This window comes from Dendroctonus ponderosae, unplaced genomic scaffold (genome assembly GCF_020466585.1).
Source record: "Dendroctonus ponderosae isolate FM_Combo_2020 unplaced genomic scaffold, Dpon_F_20191213v2 Dpon_F_20191213_5, whole genome shotgun sequence".
NCBI lineage: Eukaryota > Metazoa > Arthropoda > Insecta > Coleoptera > Curculionidae > Dendroctonus > Dendroctonus ponderosae.
The window spans coordinates 13,412,596-13,431,511 of NW_026018715.1; the positions used below are offsets into that span (position 1 = coordinate 13,412,596).

Here is an 18,916-nt window from a genome sequence, read left to right on the forward strand (position 1 = left end):
GCAGAATCTAGCTGTAGCTTTGGATTGTTTTACGTACATCTGCGGATATTTCAACTCATTCGTCCCTTTCCCACAGTGTAAATGGGTTAATGTTGAGTTCATCTTATTTTATTTTTTTTCTGGAACACTTTTGCCGTTGTGTACCATGTAGACTTGATACTTGAGACTTTATAGGTTTCGCTATTGGCTTTTTTGATGTAAAACTCATATTAAATCTGCAAGGAGTTTTCATCATCCGGGACTTCGCAAAATAATGTTTTAGCCAAATTTCTCCTTTCCGAAAGTTGATAGTTTCCAGAAACAAGGATTGTGCATTTTAGCGCTGAAGGTATCAAGTTGGAACGCAGCAAGGTGCGGGGCATCTTGACTCTCTCGTACACGCCTATGGGTGCGAGTAAGACAATCGATGCCAGATGCGTTCCTGAATGGGAGAAATAGTTTAAATTTACTTGATGCCCTGCAATGTAAAACACGCCGATTGTTCAAACGACCGACACTAAATCGCTTGGTAGATAATAATTTCGTTAAATTCTATCGCAATATTCCCTCAACTTAGGCAAATATCTGGATTACGAAGGCAAAAGCTTGCGATCTGCTTTTACATCGGTTTTCACCTCGTTTGGCCTGCTTTCTGGTGACGCTAAGGGCAAATTGCGGCAGAATTGGATGAAAGTGTAATGAGAGCGCAATTACTTGAGTACAGGGAAGTAAAAAGGCAAATATCGATCTTCACGAGTGACGATTTCTTGCCACACTCTTACATAGCTGAACTATTCACCATTCTTCAACCCTTTTCCTTATTCTGGTCCTTTTCAGGGCAAGCAAAGATTGGTCCTCCTTAGAGGGACGCAGAGACTCAAAATTAGCCGAAGTGTGGGCGAGCTTTGAGGAAAAATTGAAGAACAGACCAAACACATGGATCAAGTCGTGCGAAACCTGGACCATGTGATTGGTGCGAAGAACGAGGTTGAGGTAGATTGAAGTTTCTATCTTTTGCTTGAGTTTGAGTGTCCTACGAGCTTTAACTGGAGGATTTTGAGGAAATTGTTCTCTATTGCAGGCCTTGCAGTCTGGGGAGAAGAAGCCTCAAGAGTATCAACTGCTGGAGGATTCCTAGCTGGTGCTTCACTTTTTGGAGGAATGTTCCTCCAGAGCGTCAGATCTTTTCAAGAATTTGGATCAGCCCACTGCGTCTTTCCGTGCAGGCGTGTGTTTGTATAAAAACCTTTGCTGAGTTTAGGCAAAAGTGATGCAGATTAGAACTTTGTTTTGCCAACAAAAACCTTATGGGGTCACCTAATCATTGAATTCGGACGTGTAGAAGAACAGCATTTTCTGAGAATCAATCCTGACTAATTAAAGTTAGGCAATTTTTGCGAACATTCCAAAAAAAAGACCCGATAATTCACGCCATCCTCGAGTTAAGTGCGGTGATTAATATTTCGGATCAAGATAACTGAAAAGTTAATTAGGCCTTTAGGTCCGATTTTGAGTCCGCGCCAATGCTTTTCGCCCCTCCAGTGTGGGGATGGCTTCTCCAACCCCCTATTGATCCAGGTCTACATACGCGCTTCCATAACCTAACTAGTTGATTCTTCCCCAACTTGCTGAGGCTTTTAAAAGTTCAATTGGTCGCCTGCTGGTCTGCTCTATCTGCTATTCCAGTGCTAATCCAGGCATTTTTGCTAGCGTTTTCGGAATGTTAAAGATGCAACTTGAGATGATTTAATACGGTCTTCAGTAGGAGAATGATGCAACAAAAATACTTACTTTTCCTCGGCGAGATTCGGGCCTGGAAATCGCAACTTTTGATCGAAAAATGCAAGATTCACGATGCCCGGAGGGTGGAAACCGAAGCTGACACACGCAAGGGTGAAACTGAACTAAGCAGGAAAGCGCTGTTTCGTAAGACATGCGTTAGCGCCCCAGTGCGGGAAAATTGCAGACCAGATTGTCGATATTTTCCTTTCGGTTTAGATGTTGATTATCGAAAAACTTCCATTGGGTCACTGTTGAGGACTCAAAATTCTGGCACTCTCAGAAATTGCCTTTCAAGTTCCTTCAACTAACTACAAGAGAAAATCTAGAGAAACATAAGCAACGACAGGAGATGATAATATAGAACAAATACAAACTGACCATGTAGATGAAACTATACGAAACGTAATTAGCCACAAATCATCAAATTATGCTAAAGAAATCACAAAAATAAATAAGAGTTCAGTTGTGAAGAATGTTTAGAGTAAGATATTGAAACATCGTTCCGATTTCTTAAAATCGCAGATGAAAAGACTGCAATCACTGTATTAAAACATTTTAAATTAGAAACTGCGAAAATCACACATGAGCGGCAGCAATTAACCAACAAATATACACGAAGAAATCGCTAGAAGAAGATCAGATATTTCCAATAAAAATTAGCGGAAAATCAATATTAGAAGAGCGAAAGACACGAACTTAGAATGAGCGGTTGACACAGTGTCTATTTTTTGCGGACGACACTGTAATCATTTCGAAAAATGAGTGAAATCTTCGTTAATACCTCAATAAAGTGCCGAACAAACTGCAGGACAATGACAGGAAACTTAATATACACAAAACTACTGAAATTGAATTGATATAAAATTGAACAGTAAAAAAGAAGGAATCGAAACGATTTCCGCGGTTACGAAAAGACCAAAATATGCTACAAAAGTGGAAGAAATAAGGAATAGAACCGTTTAAGTAAAATTGAACCTCAAAGAAGAAGAAATGGAAAAAGATGCAAGTGAGAGCAACAAAAAGTGATAATTTATTGAATGAAACTGTTGAAGTTAAATTTAACAGTACCGAACAAAAAATTTTGAGAATTTGTACGGTTTTAAAGATGCAAATAAGAAGCTACACAATCAGGAACAAAACCGTTCGGGTAAAATTGAATCTCAAAGAAGAACAAGTCGAAAGTGTTTTCAAAATTAAAAAAGGACAAATAAGAAACTGCAAAAGAAGATAACAAATAAAGCCGTTGAGGTTAATTTGAACAACAAAGTTGAAAAAATCGAGGGTGTTTGAAAAGGATTTGATGAGTCAAAAAGAGGCACATAAGAAACACCAAACGAATATAGTAAATAAAACGGTTGAAGTAAAATTGAACATCAAAGCAGAGGAAAATGAATAAAACCTTTGAAGTAACATTGAGCAGTAGAAAAGTAAAAATTTAGGGGATTTGCGCGATATGAAGAGATAAAAAAGCTTCGAAACAAGAAGAAATAAGGAAGGAAAACGTTTGAGTATAACTGAACCTCAAAGAAGAAACAACCGAAAGGGATTGACGACTCAAAAAAGGCAAATGCAAACAGATGCATCAGAAAAAGAGAAGATGATGTATAAAACCATTAAGGTAAAATTGAATAGTAAGTAAATATAAATCGAAAGGATTTGCGGAATTAAGAACAGTCAAAGAAGAAGTTAGAAAACTAGAAACAATAAGGAATAAAAGTGTTTAAGGAAAATTGAAACTGAAGGTAGAAGGAATCGCAAAACTTTGAGTAGTCAAAAAGAGACAAATAAGAGACAGCAGAAGAAGATCCCGTTGAAGTAAAATTGAACATCAAATCAGAAAATGTTTACGGGGTTTGAGCAGTTCAGAAGAGACAAAAAAATAAGATAATGAATGAAATCGTTGATATAAAATTGAGCAGTAAAATCTAGAAGATTTGCGCGGTTCAGAAAAGAGGAAAGATAACGAATGAAACCGTTCAAGTAAAACTGCAAACTGAACTGAACAGTAACAAAGTAGAAATCGAAAAGATTTGCGCGGTTAAGAAGAGAAAAATAAGAAACGACAAAAGATAAGCAAATAAAAAATGAAACACCTGAAGTATAATTCAACATCAAAGAAGAAAACATCGATAGAGTTTGTGGAGGCGAGAAGAAACAAATATAAGCAAAAAAGAAAGAGATGGAGGATAAAACCGTTGAAGTAAAATTGAGCTGTAAAGAAGGAAATTTCTAGAGAATTTGCGCGGTTAGGAAGAGACACAAATAAGCCAAAAACAAGAGAGTATAATGAATGAATCCGTTCAAGCAAAATCTAAAGCCAAAGAAGAAGAAATCGAAAGGTTTTGAGGAGTCAAAAAAGGCAAATGGGAACAACAATAAAAAAGTTCAGTGAATGAAACCGTTGAACTAAAATTTAACTGTAAAGACAAAGAAATTGAGAAGATGTAGGCGGTCAAGCCGAGACAAGTAAGAAGCTATAAAAGATGAGAAAATAGGAAACGAAACTGTTGAAGTCAAATGAAACATCAAAGAATAAAACATGAAAAGAATTTGAGGAGTCAAGACAAGAATAATGGAAACCAAAAAAGTGAAGATCACGAATGAAACCGTTGAAGTAAAATTGAACAGTGACGAGGAAGAAATCGAGAGAATTTGCGGTGTTAAAAAGAGGCAAACAAGAAGCGACAAAAGAAGAGAAAATAATTCGTTCAAATAAAATTCAACCTGAGAATAACATATTTCTAGGGTTTGAGAAGCGGAAAAGAGGCAAATAAGAAAAAGCAAAAGAACATAGCGTACGAAACCGAATTAAGTAAACTTGAACCACAATGAAGAAAAATTGAGGGGGTTTGAGAAGTTAAGAAGACACAAATAGAAACAACTGGAATGGAGAATAATTCTTGAGGAGCGCACAAGGCAATACTAAAATACTGAAAAACTTAAAACGAAATAGAGGTACTTGGAGCAACAAAATCTGCAAAATACTGGAGAATAAATGAATAAACTCGAACACCAAACATAAATTGAACCTACTTCTGAACCATCCATCGTAAAACAAAGACAGTGAATTAGACTGAAGTAGTAATGAGCAACATTCCTTCATCAAGAGCCAGTTTCCCCTGTAGAAGATCGACAACATTCCCCAGCCCATGCCTATACCCAATGGGTTGGGAGAATTCAACTCTCAGTTAGGCGAGGAACCCAAAGCAATCGCGCAACCATTCGCGGTACCAAACTCTTGCAATGCTGGCCGTTCGGTAGCTTTTGTTTGAAATTTCGAAATATTGACATGTGATTGGTTGCTCGTCGGTGCATTTTCAATTGTTCTGTGTGCGGTGCCAACTACGAATATGGCGCGGACTTGCACCAAATGGATATTCCCCATTGGGGCTTACTTCTTCATCGGGTTCGTCCCTTTGGTAAGTCGCCAGTGCACTACTTTCACCTTCAGTTGATTCTATGTTGCACTTATAATGCAGGTTTTATATGTTTTCGAGCTCGACGTTGATCATGCATATTAAAACCATGTTCAACAATTTGCATCCTCGCCCAAATGACTTCGATGCTTCCGGTTTCGGTGCAGACGTGATCGGATGAAATAAAACTGAACGCAGAACTACAGTTAATTCTGTTTGTTTTGCACCAAAATGAGCTTTCGGTCCAACAGTAGGTTACAACATTGCAAGTCTGCTGGTTGATGGTACATTTAAACCACCAGCAGATTAACCGAGACGCCTTTTAACAATTGAAAGTTTTTATTTAAGCGCGCTATTTGCATATTTGTTGTGAACATGACCAAACGGAGAAAAACGATGCTCAGTTTGAAAATATTTCAACTTGGGCTCCGGGTTTTTTTGTGACTAAGAGTCCAAAATTTGCATCCGCCGAAATGAAGTCACCAAACGCTGAGTGTGTCTAAGAAAAGCAAATAATGAGTTAATTAAGAAGAGCCTGAGAATTCTGGGTAAAATGTTCAAAATTATTCAATAACTGACTAACAACAGGATACTGTTTGTTCATCAATATGTTATGTGACGCAGATGTTACGGTTGGAATGCGAAAGGACATGCCATATTAAGCTCAAATTGGATGGTTTTTATTGATCCAAATCTGTTAGCTGTTCCAGTTACTAAAGCAGCACTTTGGAATTCTTCCAGAAAATCCACCAGCTTTGCCAGAATTTTGGAATCAACCCTAGAGCTTAGCGAAACATGCTTGAAAGCCACTGGTTGTTCGCGCGTTTATTACACTCTATCTAATTGGTTTATGAATTATTCAAAGCCATAAAGCCCGGAATTTGTTCAAATGAAACCGATTAATACTATCTCCATAACATACGCGGTTGATTGAATGTTTCATATTTACAAATAGTTGAAGATTCCACAATGAATTTTGAACGATAAACCACTCAATACTGTCAATATCCCACGTTAAAAGCCGCGATATTTCATCCTTGATGAGTAGTCATGAAATAATTAAAATTTCAGTCTTCATGATTAATTGCTTTAAACATTTCATTAAAATTTCTGTATACAAAGCATTCAAATAGGAAAGTGTATTTTAGCCGCCAACAAAGAAGCTGATGAATTTTTGGGTCTTTAGACCTCCGGGCAGAAAAATTTCACAAAGAAACTCACCAGTTTGAGCTGCGAAAGCCAAACTCTTTAAACACAGATAGTGATTGCTTTCTAATGCATTTTTTTTAGGAAGAAACCAAGTGAAACATGACTTTGCACTTGTTCAAACTTTCGGTTTTCATCCGAGCTTCAATTAGTCGATAAGCCTTAATTTAATGAGCCAAAGTATTTACCGAATAATTGGGTATGAAATTGAAACTAAACTTTGCTGGAAGATTTTATGCAAATTTTCAAATTGTTCAATTGCCAGAATCAATATAAACTGGCAAGTTTGGATTAAGTTTGGAACTGCATAAATTCTGATTGTTTCAAGCGATTTGGTTTCTGTTTGAAGCGTTATTTGGTGCAGTTCTTCCTTGGTGAGTGCGTGGTTTTGCAAAAAGTTGGTGCGCCAGCAAAGTTTTTACAGGGTGGCAAAGGAAACAATGCAAAATTGGTGAAAGTTCCAACGCAAACTAATTTATTTACCAATTGAACTAGAAAATCAGGAAATATTTTCACTAAGGATCACAATTATTTGTACTGAAGTTTGAAATGAAATAGTTTTAATCCTCTTAATTTGAGCCTCCCTTGAGCGTGGTACAAGCAACACTAAAAAGTACTGAGGCTCCCTTGAACGTTTTTTTAGCTACGTGAGCATTAAAGCCACTAAATTATCAAAAATCTACAAAAATCTGTGATAATTCACGTTTAAGTCTCAGTTCAGGATCAAGTCGCGTTATTTGAGCCTTTGCAGCCTTGGCAGGATTTTTCTGAGTGCGGATTCTGAAGGACGTTACTCATGTAGTTTGAAGCCTAAAATGAGCTTCTGAAGCATCAACTGATAAAAAATCAGCAGAAATCAAAAAAATCTGTGTGGCAATTAAGAAGGAAGCTTTCTGAGCTTTTTTCGGCACCAACCTGAATTAAAGCGGTTAATTGGTGTTATCGACGCGCAATTTTTGCGTAGTTTGAGGCAAAAAAACGTCTATTTAATCTCCCCAATTGTGGTATTTGGATTGAAAGTCACGCTTTTCGGCTAACGTATTCGAGAAAAAACATAAAATCCAGTTTTTAATTTTAATTCTCCTTCACAAAGATAGTGAAGTTTATGCACCAATTGAATGGGAAAATGCCATTTGGAGGATTGGAGTGTTCGAACGGTTTCGAACAAAAAAAACCTTTTTGTTCAACTAGAAGCATGTTAAACATTGCAAAATTTTGCATTTTTCGTATGTTGCAGACAGTTAATCCGAGGTGCTTAATTTTTACCAAAAACATTGACTAACGATAGAAAAAATCCTAAACTTCATGCATTTACCTAAAAAACTTCATGCAGTTTTTTAGGGCAAATTCGGTTGTGTTATTTTGCTTCATTTTGTTGAGCAGTTTACGTTCACAATAAAAAGATCTAGACAATTTGGAAAGTTATGGGAAATAAAACTCTTTAAGCTGCATTAAATCCGAATATGTACATTTCATTAAACACCTTGTTCCAGTAAACAGTGCACGCAATTCATCAATTAATTGGAGCATACCTTTCCTGAGATTTATTGTCCATTTTACGTTGGTCATTAGTTCAGTCTTCCGAGCTACTGAACTTTGCAGGAACTGTTTTTTGTTATTAAATCCTGATGCGTTAAGACAGTAACTATTGAAATGAAAATTACAGGCTTAGTAACTGTTGTTAATTTGGTCTATTCGTTTGCTCAGAGCCGGAAGAGAAATTTGTGCAGTAACTGCTCGTTTAAACCACTACTGTGTGAAAATAAATCACTTCTTCTGCCACCCAAATGGGTTTTTTTGGTTGAAATTTAATACAGAATTTGGCAATTTTCGACCAGTTGCAACATTTAGTTGCAGAGTTCTATTTGGACGTTCTTGGAAGCGCTTGGGCCCTGATGATGAAAAAACCTGCCAGATTAAAACTACAGTATCATGTAAACGGAATTGGTATTTTAATTCGACCTTACCCAGGCCAGGATTCTTATGCAACAATCTTGACATACAAATATCAGTCGTGACCAGTTATAGTAACCAAGAAATGTCTATGAAATCGGAGATAACAGATTTCGTTGCGTGGTGGTTAATCTATATTATTGATTTAGCCTCGTTTTTTTGCCTTCAGTTACCTGTTATAAAACTGATCAATTGGACCGAAAATTTGGCTTAAATCGAGAAAAGTTCCAAAAAAACATTCAGGAACTCATGAGTTTGGTTGCTGAATAAACTGCTTTGAACCCCCTTGAACTTGAGGCTAATGAATCAATAAATTTCTCCAATCAAAATTTTTCAAAGCTCGGAGCCGGTTTTGGGTTGAAAGAAACACGTTTTGTGTAAAATTTATTGTTATTTAAATAATTTGATTTGTTATTCATACATCGGCAACGTAAGAACAAAACGTTTCTTAAATCCGGCTGGGATTTTGCCGATTGAGCCACTTGAAACAGGAAAAATGGATTTAAAAATGAGAAATGTTCAAAAATGACTTCCAAATGCAGATTTTTTCAATGCCCAAAAGTTTCAAAATCTCAAGCAGACGGCCAAGGAGAAGAAACTTACACGGCAAGTCAGCAAGTGGCAAAGAATAATATAATGCTGATTCTCGCCTGCCGAAAAGAACTGTTAATTTTACAATTGGAACAAAAATGCAAACGACCATTGAAGAAGAAACCACAGAACCAAAAATGTGAAACAATCATTAATACGTCCAACAAATAGCCAACAAATATAGTTGAAAACAAATGCAACAAAAGATGGCAATTTAAAAATGCCGTAACATCAAAAAGGCAGCAATATTTTGAAAAACCAAACACTTGAAACAAATTATCATTTACAAAACCAACCAAACAAGAATTTGTTATTATGCCTTCTTCGCCTGGATTTTTGCCCTCACGTTTCGCTAGTTGACGCGGTTGATATCTTCAGTTCTCCAGTCACTTTGGCTGATCGTAATCTGACTGAAATCAGTTAAACCACACAACTGCAGTTTACATTCAGGAACGCATTACACATCGGTTATCTCACACGCACACATAGGATTTTATGAGAGAGGTAAGATGGCCAGAGCGTTGCTGCGTTCGAACTTGATACCTTCGCAGATTAAAATATTTCAATTTCTTGTCTTCAATATTAAGCTTCAAAAATGGGATTTGGTCCAGTTGGAATTAACTGGGAAAGCTTAAGGCCAACTGGCATCAACCCTGAAAAGAAATTATTTGAAAGTAAAACGAATTAAATTCTAATGTATGTTTTGTGCCTTGCACACCCGCGTTACAAGAAGTTCTCTATAATTTTCCTGCTAGTAAATATTCGTAGATATATGGGCAGGTCCAGCTGCATTAATGCAAATTCGATTAAATAACGCCAATAAACCGAACAAATAATAGCGGCTGTAGCGGACAACAAAACTGTAATAAATTGTTGTTAATTGTTTGTGCCGAAACTTGCCACTTTCACCGGCAGGAAATTAACAACATTCTAATGTTAGATAACATTGAACATCGCACGTTCCAGTTTGTGTAATAATTTATTAATATCGGCAGTCTGTAATTGTTGGAAATCGGGTTTTAGTGATCTCGATTTGTGCGTTGTATGAAAATTTTCGGTTGCTTCATCGGTTTGAGCTTCAATTCCAGCTACATTGGCATTGGCCAGCCAATGTGGCAAGACCTGCAGATATTGCGTACGATTTAGTAATGCTAATAGAAGATATAGATATACCGCTATTAGAAAATGTGTTACGCCTCATTGACGATGCAAGGAACGAGAGGACAACACCGTAATATTACTCATTTTTATTCGGGCACGTCAATTCTCCGTACTTTGTATTTGTTCCGGCGTTATGGCACGTTTTAATAGCAAATTCTGTAACCTAAATTCCTGAAGATAATCGCTAAATGCGTCGATAATTATTGGGTTTTTTAAAGCTCCAAAGACTCACAAGCCCAGCGCTTATCAACTGGTAAGCTCAAATTGCCCAAGTCTATCAATGTTCTTTGGATATGCAAATTTCCACTTTGCTCGTTGAAATCGTTGAAACTTTTAGCAAATTAGTTAAATTAAAGTTGCACAATCTTCATTGCAAAGTCGTTTAACAATCACAATTTGCGCCAGTTTTATTAATGGAAAACAATTATTCAAAACCTAATGGCTGCAATTAATAAAAATTATTAATAAAGATAGACATCGGAAGACAATTAAAAAGACGAAGTGAAACTGCTTGCATTCGGTTCGATTTACCGGAAGAATGTAGCGGAGCAATGTAACAATTCCGTATTATTTTTAATTTATTAATAAACAATCCGAGCTTTTACTTTCATGAATGTGCTTAATTGTTAAACACTTTGCCACGCCTATTTCGTGTCTGAATTCTTTGCAAAGGTATGAAACCTTGGATAGTTTGTATATGGTTAACAAGGGGATATTTACTTTTTAAATGCTTTCTGCAACGTGTATTGGGGTTTGAAGCGATAAAATCTTAGCGAAGATCGATAGCTTTCAAGGTTTAGATTTTTTGTTTTTTCGCTGTGTAAGGTGGAATCCAAGAAGATTTTCAAAGTGAATGTATGGATGGTTTGAGTTTATAAAAAAGAAGATACTGTCGATCAAAGATGGGAAGAGTTGAAGATTTCAGATTGTTTTGGTTCTGAAAAGGTTTATAAGCGCGCCACTCGTGCTTCTGAAACATCAGGAAGAAATTATTTTCCACAGGGGAAACCCTAAAAATTCACCAGTTTACATAGTCGAAACAGTTTTTTTGGGTCGATTTCGGGGCCTGACAGCTAAAGGCCTGGCGCAATTCTGCAAACATTTCAGAGGACGACTCTTAAAAAATGCAACTAAATAACCATTTTTGAAATATTGACAAAAACAAGTTTTAGCTCAGATTTAGGCTGTAAAACTAGAGCAATATTTGCTCGGTAGAGATCAATTCAGCTTAGAATTTTTTGAAAATTGGCAAACACTAATGGTGTAATATTTCTTCTATCTAAAACAGAAACTGCCTTCTCCTTATCTTTTTTCACTTATCAATGACAAATTTTTGAAAAACATTGCCACATCCTTTTTGCATTATACAAATCGATTCTTGCGCTTTAGCTTTAAAGACTATAACAATTTTTTGAAAATTGGCAAACACTAATGGTGTAATATTTCTTCTATCTAAAACAGAAACTGCCTACTCCTTATCTTCTTTCACTTATCAATGACAAATTTTTGAAAAACATTGCCACATCCTTTTTGCATTATACAAATCGATTCTCGCGCTTTAGCTTTAAAGACTATAACAATTTCAGGAAAAATCGGATAAATTTGGCAATTGGCGCCCTCTTAGAACAATATTTGGTTTATCTACCGTCGCAAATAGCAACTAGCTATCGACTTCTGGTTAAAATTCACAAATTTACAAAAAAAATCAATTTTTGCCAGAGACTATTAGCATAGTAGAGATTTTCTGATATGAACTTAACAAAATGCCAAAAATTCACAAAAAATGGTTCGATTTTGGCAATTGACACATTAATAGAGCAACATTTCCTCTATCTAAAGCCACTAAAACCAACTCACTGTACATTTGTAATTATAATTGACGCGTTTTTTTAAATCGCAACCGAATATTTGCAAACTTTTGCTCGATTCGCTCACTTTAATTTTAAAAAATTATAAAAATTTAGGAAAAATTGGGTTTCTTTGAGAATCTGCACACGAATATAGCAATAGCTCTATTTAAGACGGTTAATATCAACTCGCTACCTACTTTTAGCTATAACTGACAATTTTAAAGAAAAAACGCGACATACAGATCGTGCACCATAGAGACCAATTCTGGTACTTGAGCTGGAAAAACTGTTAAACTTTAGAAAAAAATCGAGTAAATTTAGCCAATTGATCACTACTAGAGCAATATTTTCTCTATCTAACGCCGTCAATATTAAGTAGCTGTCTACTTCCAATTGTAATTGACGATTTTACGAAAACTTGTGTAAATTGCTACAGACTTTTCGCACAGAAAGTTATAAGCTTGAATTTAAGAAAGGGCCAAAAATTCAGAAAAAATCGGGAAAATTTGGCAAGTACCACAAAACTAGAGCAAACATTTCAGGAATGAATTTAAAAAAAATGCGATTAATCAACTTTGCCACCTTAAAACCAGCCGATTTTAACGGTTTAGCACTTAGCTTTGGACTTAAAAAGACTAAAAACCTACTAGGACGGAAAAATAGCCCATTCGTGCTTGGGAAACTCGGTGAAAATATTTTCCACTACATTTTGGTCTATTGTGTTGCTTGATTGCTTTGTTCAGTAAAAGCTTCGATCATTCCGGGTGAAACCCATCAATTCTACTTTAGTAAAACCAGCATCTGATTAAAAACTCATGCAGTTTGCTCAACCCATTAAGATCTACCTACTAAGCCAAATAGATATGGTAATTCGCAACCTTGTGAGCAACAACGACAAAATGATACTTTACGATTGTGCTTCGCATATTCAATGATAGGCAGATTTCTAAACAACATACTGATTTGTAACAACATCTTTATATGGTTGGTGTAAAGATTGCCGTCTTTATGCGGACGATATATCTCTAATTGGACATTCAGTATCGAGATAAGTGTGGTAAAAAGGCAAAAAAATAGCAAATTCCCATCGATTGGAGAACTAAGTGGTTTATTTCCTTGCAGGTATGGACTCAGCTTCAAGACACGGACTTCAATCCTCAAGTGAGCGCCACGTGTAAAGCCGACCACACAATGAACATTCGAGTGAATTTCAACAGTTCTTTTCATGGAACCATTCATGCTAGGGACTACAGAACCCCAGCCTGTATGTCTGTAGGGGATGGAGGCAAATCGGTCACCCTCAATATAAGTCTGCTGGCCCCGCAAGGGTCTGCAGAATATTGCGGGCTGCTCGTTAATAATGTAAGTGATTCCGGCGAAATTTTTCATAAATTCAGGCATTCCAGTTCTGATGCAACTTGAAGCGCCCAAACCATAATTCATGTGCTTGTATATGTGTGGTATCCAAGCCAATACAGACAACCCATGTAATAGGTTGTGGGTTTCTTACATTGCCATCAGTGACGTCGCTTCGTGCACATTACCATATTTTATGGTCACATACGCCCAGTTATTACAATGACTTAATAATAAACGTGTTGCGTTGTAAATAACAGCCGCCAATGCCCGCATAACTCACTTTGAAGAATGGGCTTTCGAAGATGAAACACACCACAGGACATTTGAAAAACACAATGCCCTTTTCCATTGTCTGCAGCGTAAAAAATTGGCAAAAATCCCCAGAAATTCGACCTTCCACATTCAGATTTCACCACTTATGTAATCGGCTGCGTATGGGCTAAAGGAAGCAATTTAATGGGTGATTTAATAAAAAATTGCATTGTTCGGCTATCTGCTGGCACTTTAGGGCGTTTCAATGTTTCGTGGTTTCCTGCTGTTAACTTTCTTTTCTAAAGCCTAATCAACTTGCATTGTTTAGCGCTATTAGCGCCAACTACCATCTAGGTTGTAGTGATTAGAAGACACAGACGGTACCGAACGCCTTGAGCAGATCCTTTTGGTGCATTAAGCAACAATTTGCATTGTACCCGAACAATCAAAGCGCCGATAATGGCAACTGGAATTAGGCATTGTAGTCTTTTAATAATTGCCTTGCTTGGTCAAGAGCGCTTAACTGAAGACCAGCTGCTTACCATTACTAGGTCAGATATTATAAACGTACCGCAATCACTTGGGCAATCTTTAGCCGATTTCATTTTCCTATAATGCTAAAAAATCAAGCATTAATGGCCTTTTCGCCAGCTGATGTGGGAATTTCACTGCGAAAACCAGTTCTTAAGTAAGTGATTCACAAATTGCTATTCAACACCTTCAAGCTACATAAATAAATGCAAATTAAGCCACCCAATGTTGGGCTATTTTCCCGTATATTTGACTAGTTTTTTAGTCTTTGCGGAAGTCGTCTGAACAATGCGACGCAATTTATAATGATAGTTTAACCATTAAATTTGGCTGGTTTCAAGGTAGCAATGTTGATTAATTTTGTTAATTAGACACAAATGTGACCCGTTTTGTTAGGGCGGATTTTACAACATTGTTTCCATTTGCTAAGGAGGAGAGATGAATCATTAGGTACCAAGTTTGCCACCGTTTTTGGGGGGTTTTGGTCACTTTTTTAAATTAAAGTGAGAGAATGATTTATAATTTGCAAACAGTCGGGCGGAATTTTTTCAAGAATTTGTCTATTATAGTTGGCAGTGGGTAGCGAGTAGCTATTTACGGGTGTAGATAGAGAACATGTTGCTTTTTTGTGCTCAATTTTTCCAATTTGCCCAATTGTTGTTGAATTTTTGGCTGTCTGTTAAATTCAAGTCCAAAAGTTGTCTCTACTGTCTATTCAGGTTGTCGAGTTCGAGTTTCTCAAATTCGTCAATTTTAACTGGAAGTTCGATATCCGCTTGGTTTTAACGGCGTTAGATAGAGCCAATACTGCTCTATTAGTGCACCAATTGCCAAATTTACCCGACTTTTCCTGAGTTTTTGTCATTTTTTTAAATTGTAGTCTGAGAATCGAGCTGAAGTTCGCAAATATTGAGTCGCGATTTTTTCAAAAATGAGCCAACTATAGTTAGAAGTTCACAGTAAGTTGGTTTTAGTGGCTCTAGATAGAGGAAATGTTGCTCTATTAGTGTGTCAATTGCCAAATTTGCCCCATTTTTGGTGAAAATTTGCCATTTTGTTAAGTTCAAGTTTGCCAATAACCTGTCGCAAAAATAGTTTTTTTTGTAACTTTGTCAATTTTACCTAGAACTCGATAGGTAGTTGCAATTTACCGCGATGGATAGAGGAAGTATTGCTCTAAGAGCGTGCCAATTGCCCAATTTATCCGATTTTTTCTGAAATTGTTACATTTTCTAAAAGACCGGGATTCGAGCTCTATAGGGCAAAACGTTTGTGGCATTTTTTTTCAAAAATTTGTCATTGATAAATAAAAGTGGATAGGGAGATGGCAGTTACTGTTTTAGATTGAAGAAATATTGCGCTGTGAGGAGGAAAATAGCCAAATATACCATAGACTCCGGAAGTTTTGTAATTTTTCCTAATTCAAAGCTGAATTGATCTGTTCCGCGCAAACAGTTTGTCTTGATTTTTTCAAAAATTGATCAATCATAACTGGAAGCAGAGTGCTAGTTGGCATTAACTCTATTTGATAGAGCAAGTATGACTCTAATTTTACAGCGTTTGATAAATTTATCACAGTGTTTTCTTCAATTTCTGGGAATTTTTTAAAATTCACTTCTAGAAGTCTACTACCACTACTACTCTACTTTGTAATCAGTTTGTCGGGATTAATTCAAAAATTGGTCGCTTATGACTCGAAGCAGATGATGACTCAATATTGACTGTATCAGATAGAGAAAGGTTGGCTCTACTAATGCGCCAATTGCCAAATTTACTACATCTTTCTTGAACTCATGACATTTTTTTAAGTCCAAGTCCGAGAATTTATCTCTACTGTACCCACAGTCTGTCGCGATTTGATTCAAAAATTCGTCAATCATAACTGAAAGCTTTTGAAACTATTGGACAGAGAAAATATTGTTCTATTTGTACAGGGTTTTACTGCTTTGATGAATATTTTTCCCAACTTTTCTCGAATTTTTTAACACGAGCCTGACCATTGTCATCTATGGGGAAAACTCTTTGAAGCGACTTTTTCAAAAATTTGCCACTTAGGAACGAGAGCAGGCAATCAAAGAATGATAACGCTGTTCGATAGAGGAAATCCGCCTCTATGAATGTGGTTAGTGCCATAGTTATCACCTTTTCTCTGAATTTTTGGCATATTTTTATTACGTGAGTGAAAAGTGTCTTCAATTGGCTAAAAGTACAAGTGAGTAAAACACCTGTTTTCACATTCAATTACCACTGGTTATTATTGAAAAATTAACTAAAGGAAATTAGGAATCTACAAACGCAATGAAAAATTTTCCAGTAATACTTTAATGACATAAAAGTCCCTAGAAGACGCACTGAATGCCGGCAGCACCAGAAGAAACAAGCTGACAAATAGACTTTAATAAGTTCCAATTACGTTTTTAGTGTCGCAATAAATAGTGCCATTTATTTTCATTCATTTCCCAGATGGGAGTTTGGTTTTCTCTCTCCTTGGTACAGTTAATTTATAGATCTGGTTACCGCAAAGAGTTCCCACAAAGGAATTTTTCGCATAAGGCATGAATTATGCAGGTAGGCATGCTGATCAACGACTGTGGCGAAATGAAAGTTATTATAGAAAATCTCGATAATCGTGATTGGTTAATTTAGATGCGAGCCGAGATATAAAATATGAAATCTTGATAGGCCTAAATGGATGAATACCCCGGCAAAATGGGTTGATGGCACAAAGGATCAGCAGAGTGTGTATAAAGGCAGAAACGGCTCGTCTAGCTCGGCTCAATTTATTTATGGAATATTCCAATTACCACCAAATGCGCGGATAATTCAACCATTTTTATCGGTTAAAGAAGACGCAAGAAAAGTCAGTTCCGGTTGCTGTGAGGATTCACCGAACCCTCGAGTTGGCCAGCGATAAATTCTACGTGATAACCTGCGGAAAGGCCTCGTTCAAGACAAACCAATCTTCGCCTGTTTCACTTCAACTGCTGGATGGTGAGCGAAGAGTCACTAGAGCGGTGTATAGTAACCAGTATACTCTGAGGTAACTACTATTGAATATTTAAAAAAAAATGAAAATCAAAGCCCTCAAAGCGGAAAGAAGAGAAGGGAAATTTGTTTGCTGATGTTTTAATAAAGCAAATTTCCACAATCTAGTCATTCTATTGAAACTTAAATTGTTTGTTTAACATCATCTCATTGCCAAGTTGCTGGGACTTTGCCGCAGGTTCCCCTTAGGTAAAGAAGTAATTTGACCCAGCAGCTAGGGGGATTTGGGACTCAGAGATTCAATTATAAATAATGATAATAAAAGTGTATCTGTAAAATCCGGCTTTGCTTCGCAACATAATTCAAAAGCCGAGGATCCGATTAAGAAATACAGCAACTACCAACATTAATAACGGAACGACTTAATCCTTGCAAAAACTTGCTAACAATGGAAGTGTTTCGACTAATAAATCGTTTTTTTTAATATTAGGATCGAAATTTCGAAACCCGACAGCTCATACGGCTTTCGAGTGAAGAACTGCTTTGCCTTCAATCGGGCCAACACCAGCGTGATTCTAACAGACGAAAGAGGTTGTCCTGCTAAAGGCGACGCTATTGGTGCATTCACTTACAATGAGGCCAAAGGAATTGCTGACGCCCCGATACGATCCATGTTCAAGTTCCCTGAGAGCTCAGAAGTCCATTTTCAGGTCAGTTTAGTTGGGAATTTCAGTTTCAGCTGGGGCATTTTTGGCTGTTTTCAGTGCGATGTGGCTCTTTGCAAAGGTGCCTGTTTGCAGCCCTCCTGCTCTGGAGACGTTTCCAACTCTTTGGCGATAAATAATGACGAAGGAGTACTCATGGCTGCCAATACCGTGTTTGTGCTTGACCCGAGTAAGTTAAACACCTGCCCTTGTGTATGCGAAAGTCCCAAGTGTGTTTAGCGTCATGTTCAAGTGGATTTTGCAACTCAAAAAAAAACCACGCAGATCTAAAACTTCTTGAATTCAAGCATTTTTGAGAAAACTGCCAACAATTCCACATCCATGGATCACTTTCTGAAAAGGCCATTTATTTCTCTCTAGAATGATGTACAAATGAGCATTCTTGCTCATTTTGCCTCCGAGAAATGACCAAAAACGGGACGGAAAACATGTCTGAAAAGTGTCTGATAGTCAAATTTCGCTTTCTGGGTCAAAACTACTCGAATTTCCTCACTCACGTTGTTTCGACTGAATAGACGTTTCAATTCTATCCAACGATGCCAAAACGAATTCTGTGGCTCGAATGGTTCTTGAGAAACTTTGAAAAAAGCAACGTCATGTTCAAGTGGATTTTGGAAAACTGCCAACATTTCCTTATCGATGGTTCACTTTCTAAAAAGGCCATTTATTTCTCTCTAGAATGATGTACAAATGAGCGTTCTTGCTCTTTTTGCCTCCGAGATATGAGCAAAAGCGGGACCGAAAACATTAAATTTTGGCATAATCTTGCACCTAAGTGTCTGCTATACAAATTTCGCTTTCTGGGTCAAAACTACTCGAATTTCCTCACTCACGTTGTTATGACTGAATCGAATTTTCAGTTCTCTATCCAACGATGCCAAAACGAATTCTGTGGTACAAATGGTTCTTGAGAAACCTTGAAAAAAGCAGCGTCATGTTCAAGTGGATTTTGCGACTCAAAAAAAAACCACGCAAATCTAAAACTTCTTGAATTGAAGCCTTTTTTGACAAAACTGCCAATATTTCCTTATCGATGGTTCCCTTTCTAAAAAGGCCATTTATTTACTGTCTAGAATGATGTACAAATGAGCGTTCTTGCTCATTTTGCCTCCGAGAAATGAGCAAA

General features: G+C 37.0%; 1 protein-coding gene across 2 annotated transcripts in view; it reads left to right on the top strand.

The window, feature by feature from the left end:
• The first annotated feature begins 4,944 nt into the window (after nt 1-4,944).
• Nucleotides 4,945-18,916, top strand: part of LOC109545561 — a 16,939-nt gene continuing 2,967 nt past the window's right edge. Inside the window, exons 1-5 of one of the 2 annotated variants that reach the window (XM_048666673.1) lie at nt 4,945-5,180; nt 13,061-13,300; nt 16,927-17,120; nt 17,556-17,775; nt 17,830-17,959. In XM_048666673.1, the coding sequence (XP_048522630.1) occupies nt 5,112-5,180; nt 13,061-13,300; nt 16,927-17,120; nt 17,556-17,775; nt 17,830-17,959 (853 nt within the window). In that variant the 5' untranslated portion in view covers nt 4,945-5,111. The remainder of the gene's footprint in view (nt 5,181-13,060; nt 13,301-16,926; nt 17,121-17,555; nt 17,776-17,829; nt 17,960-18,916) is intronic. The other variant, XM_048666672.1, reaches the window with a different exon arrangement.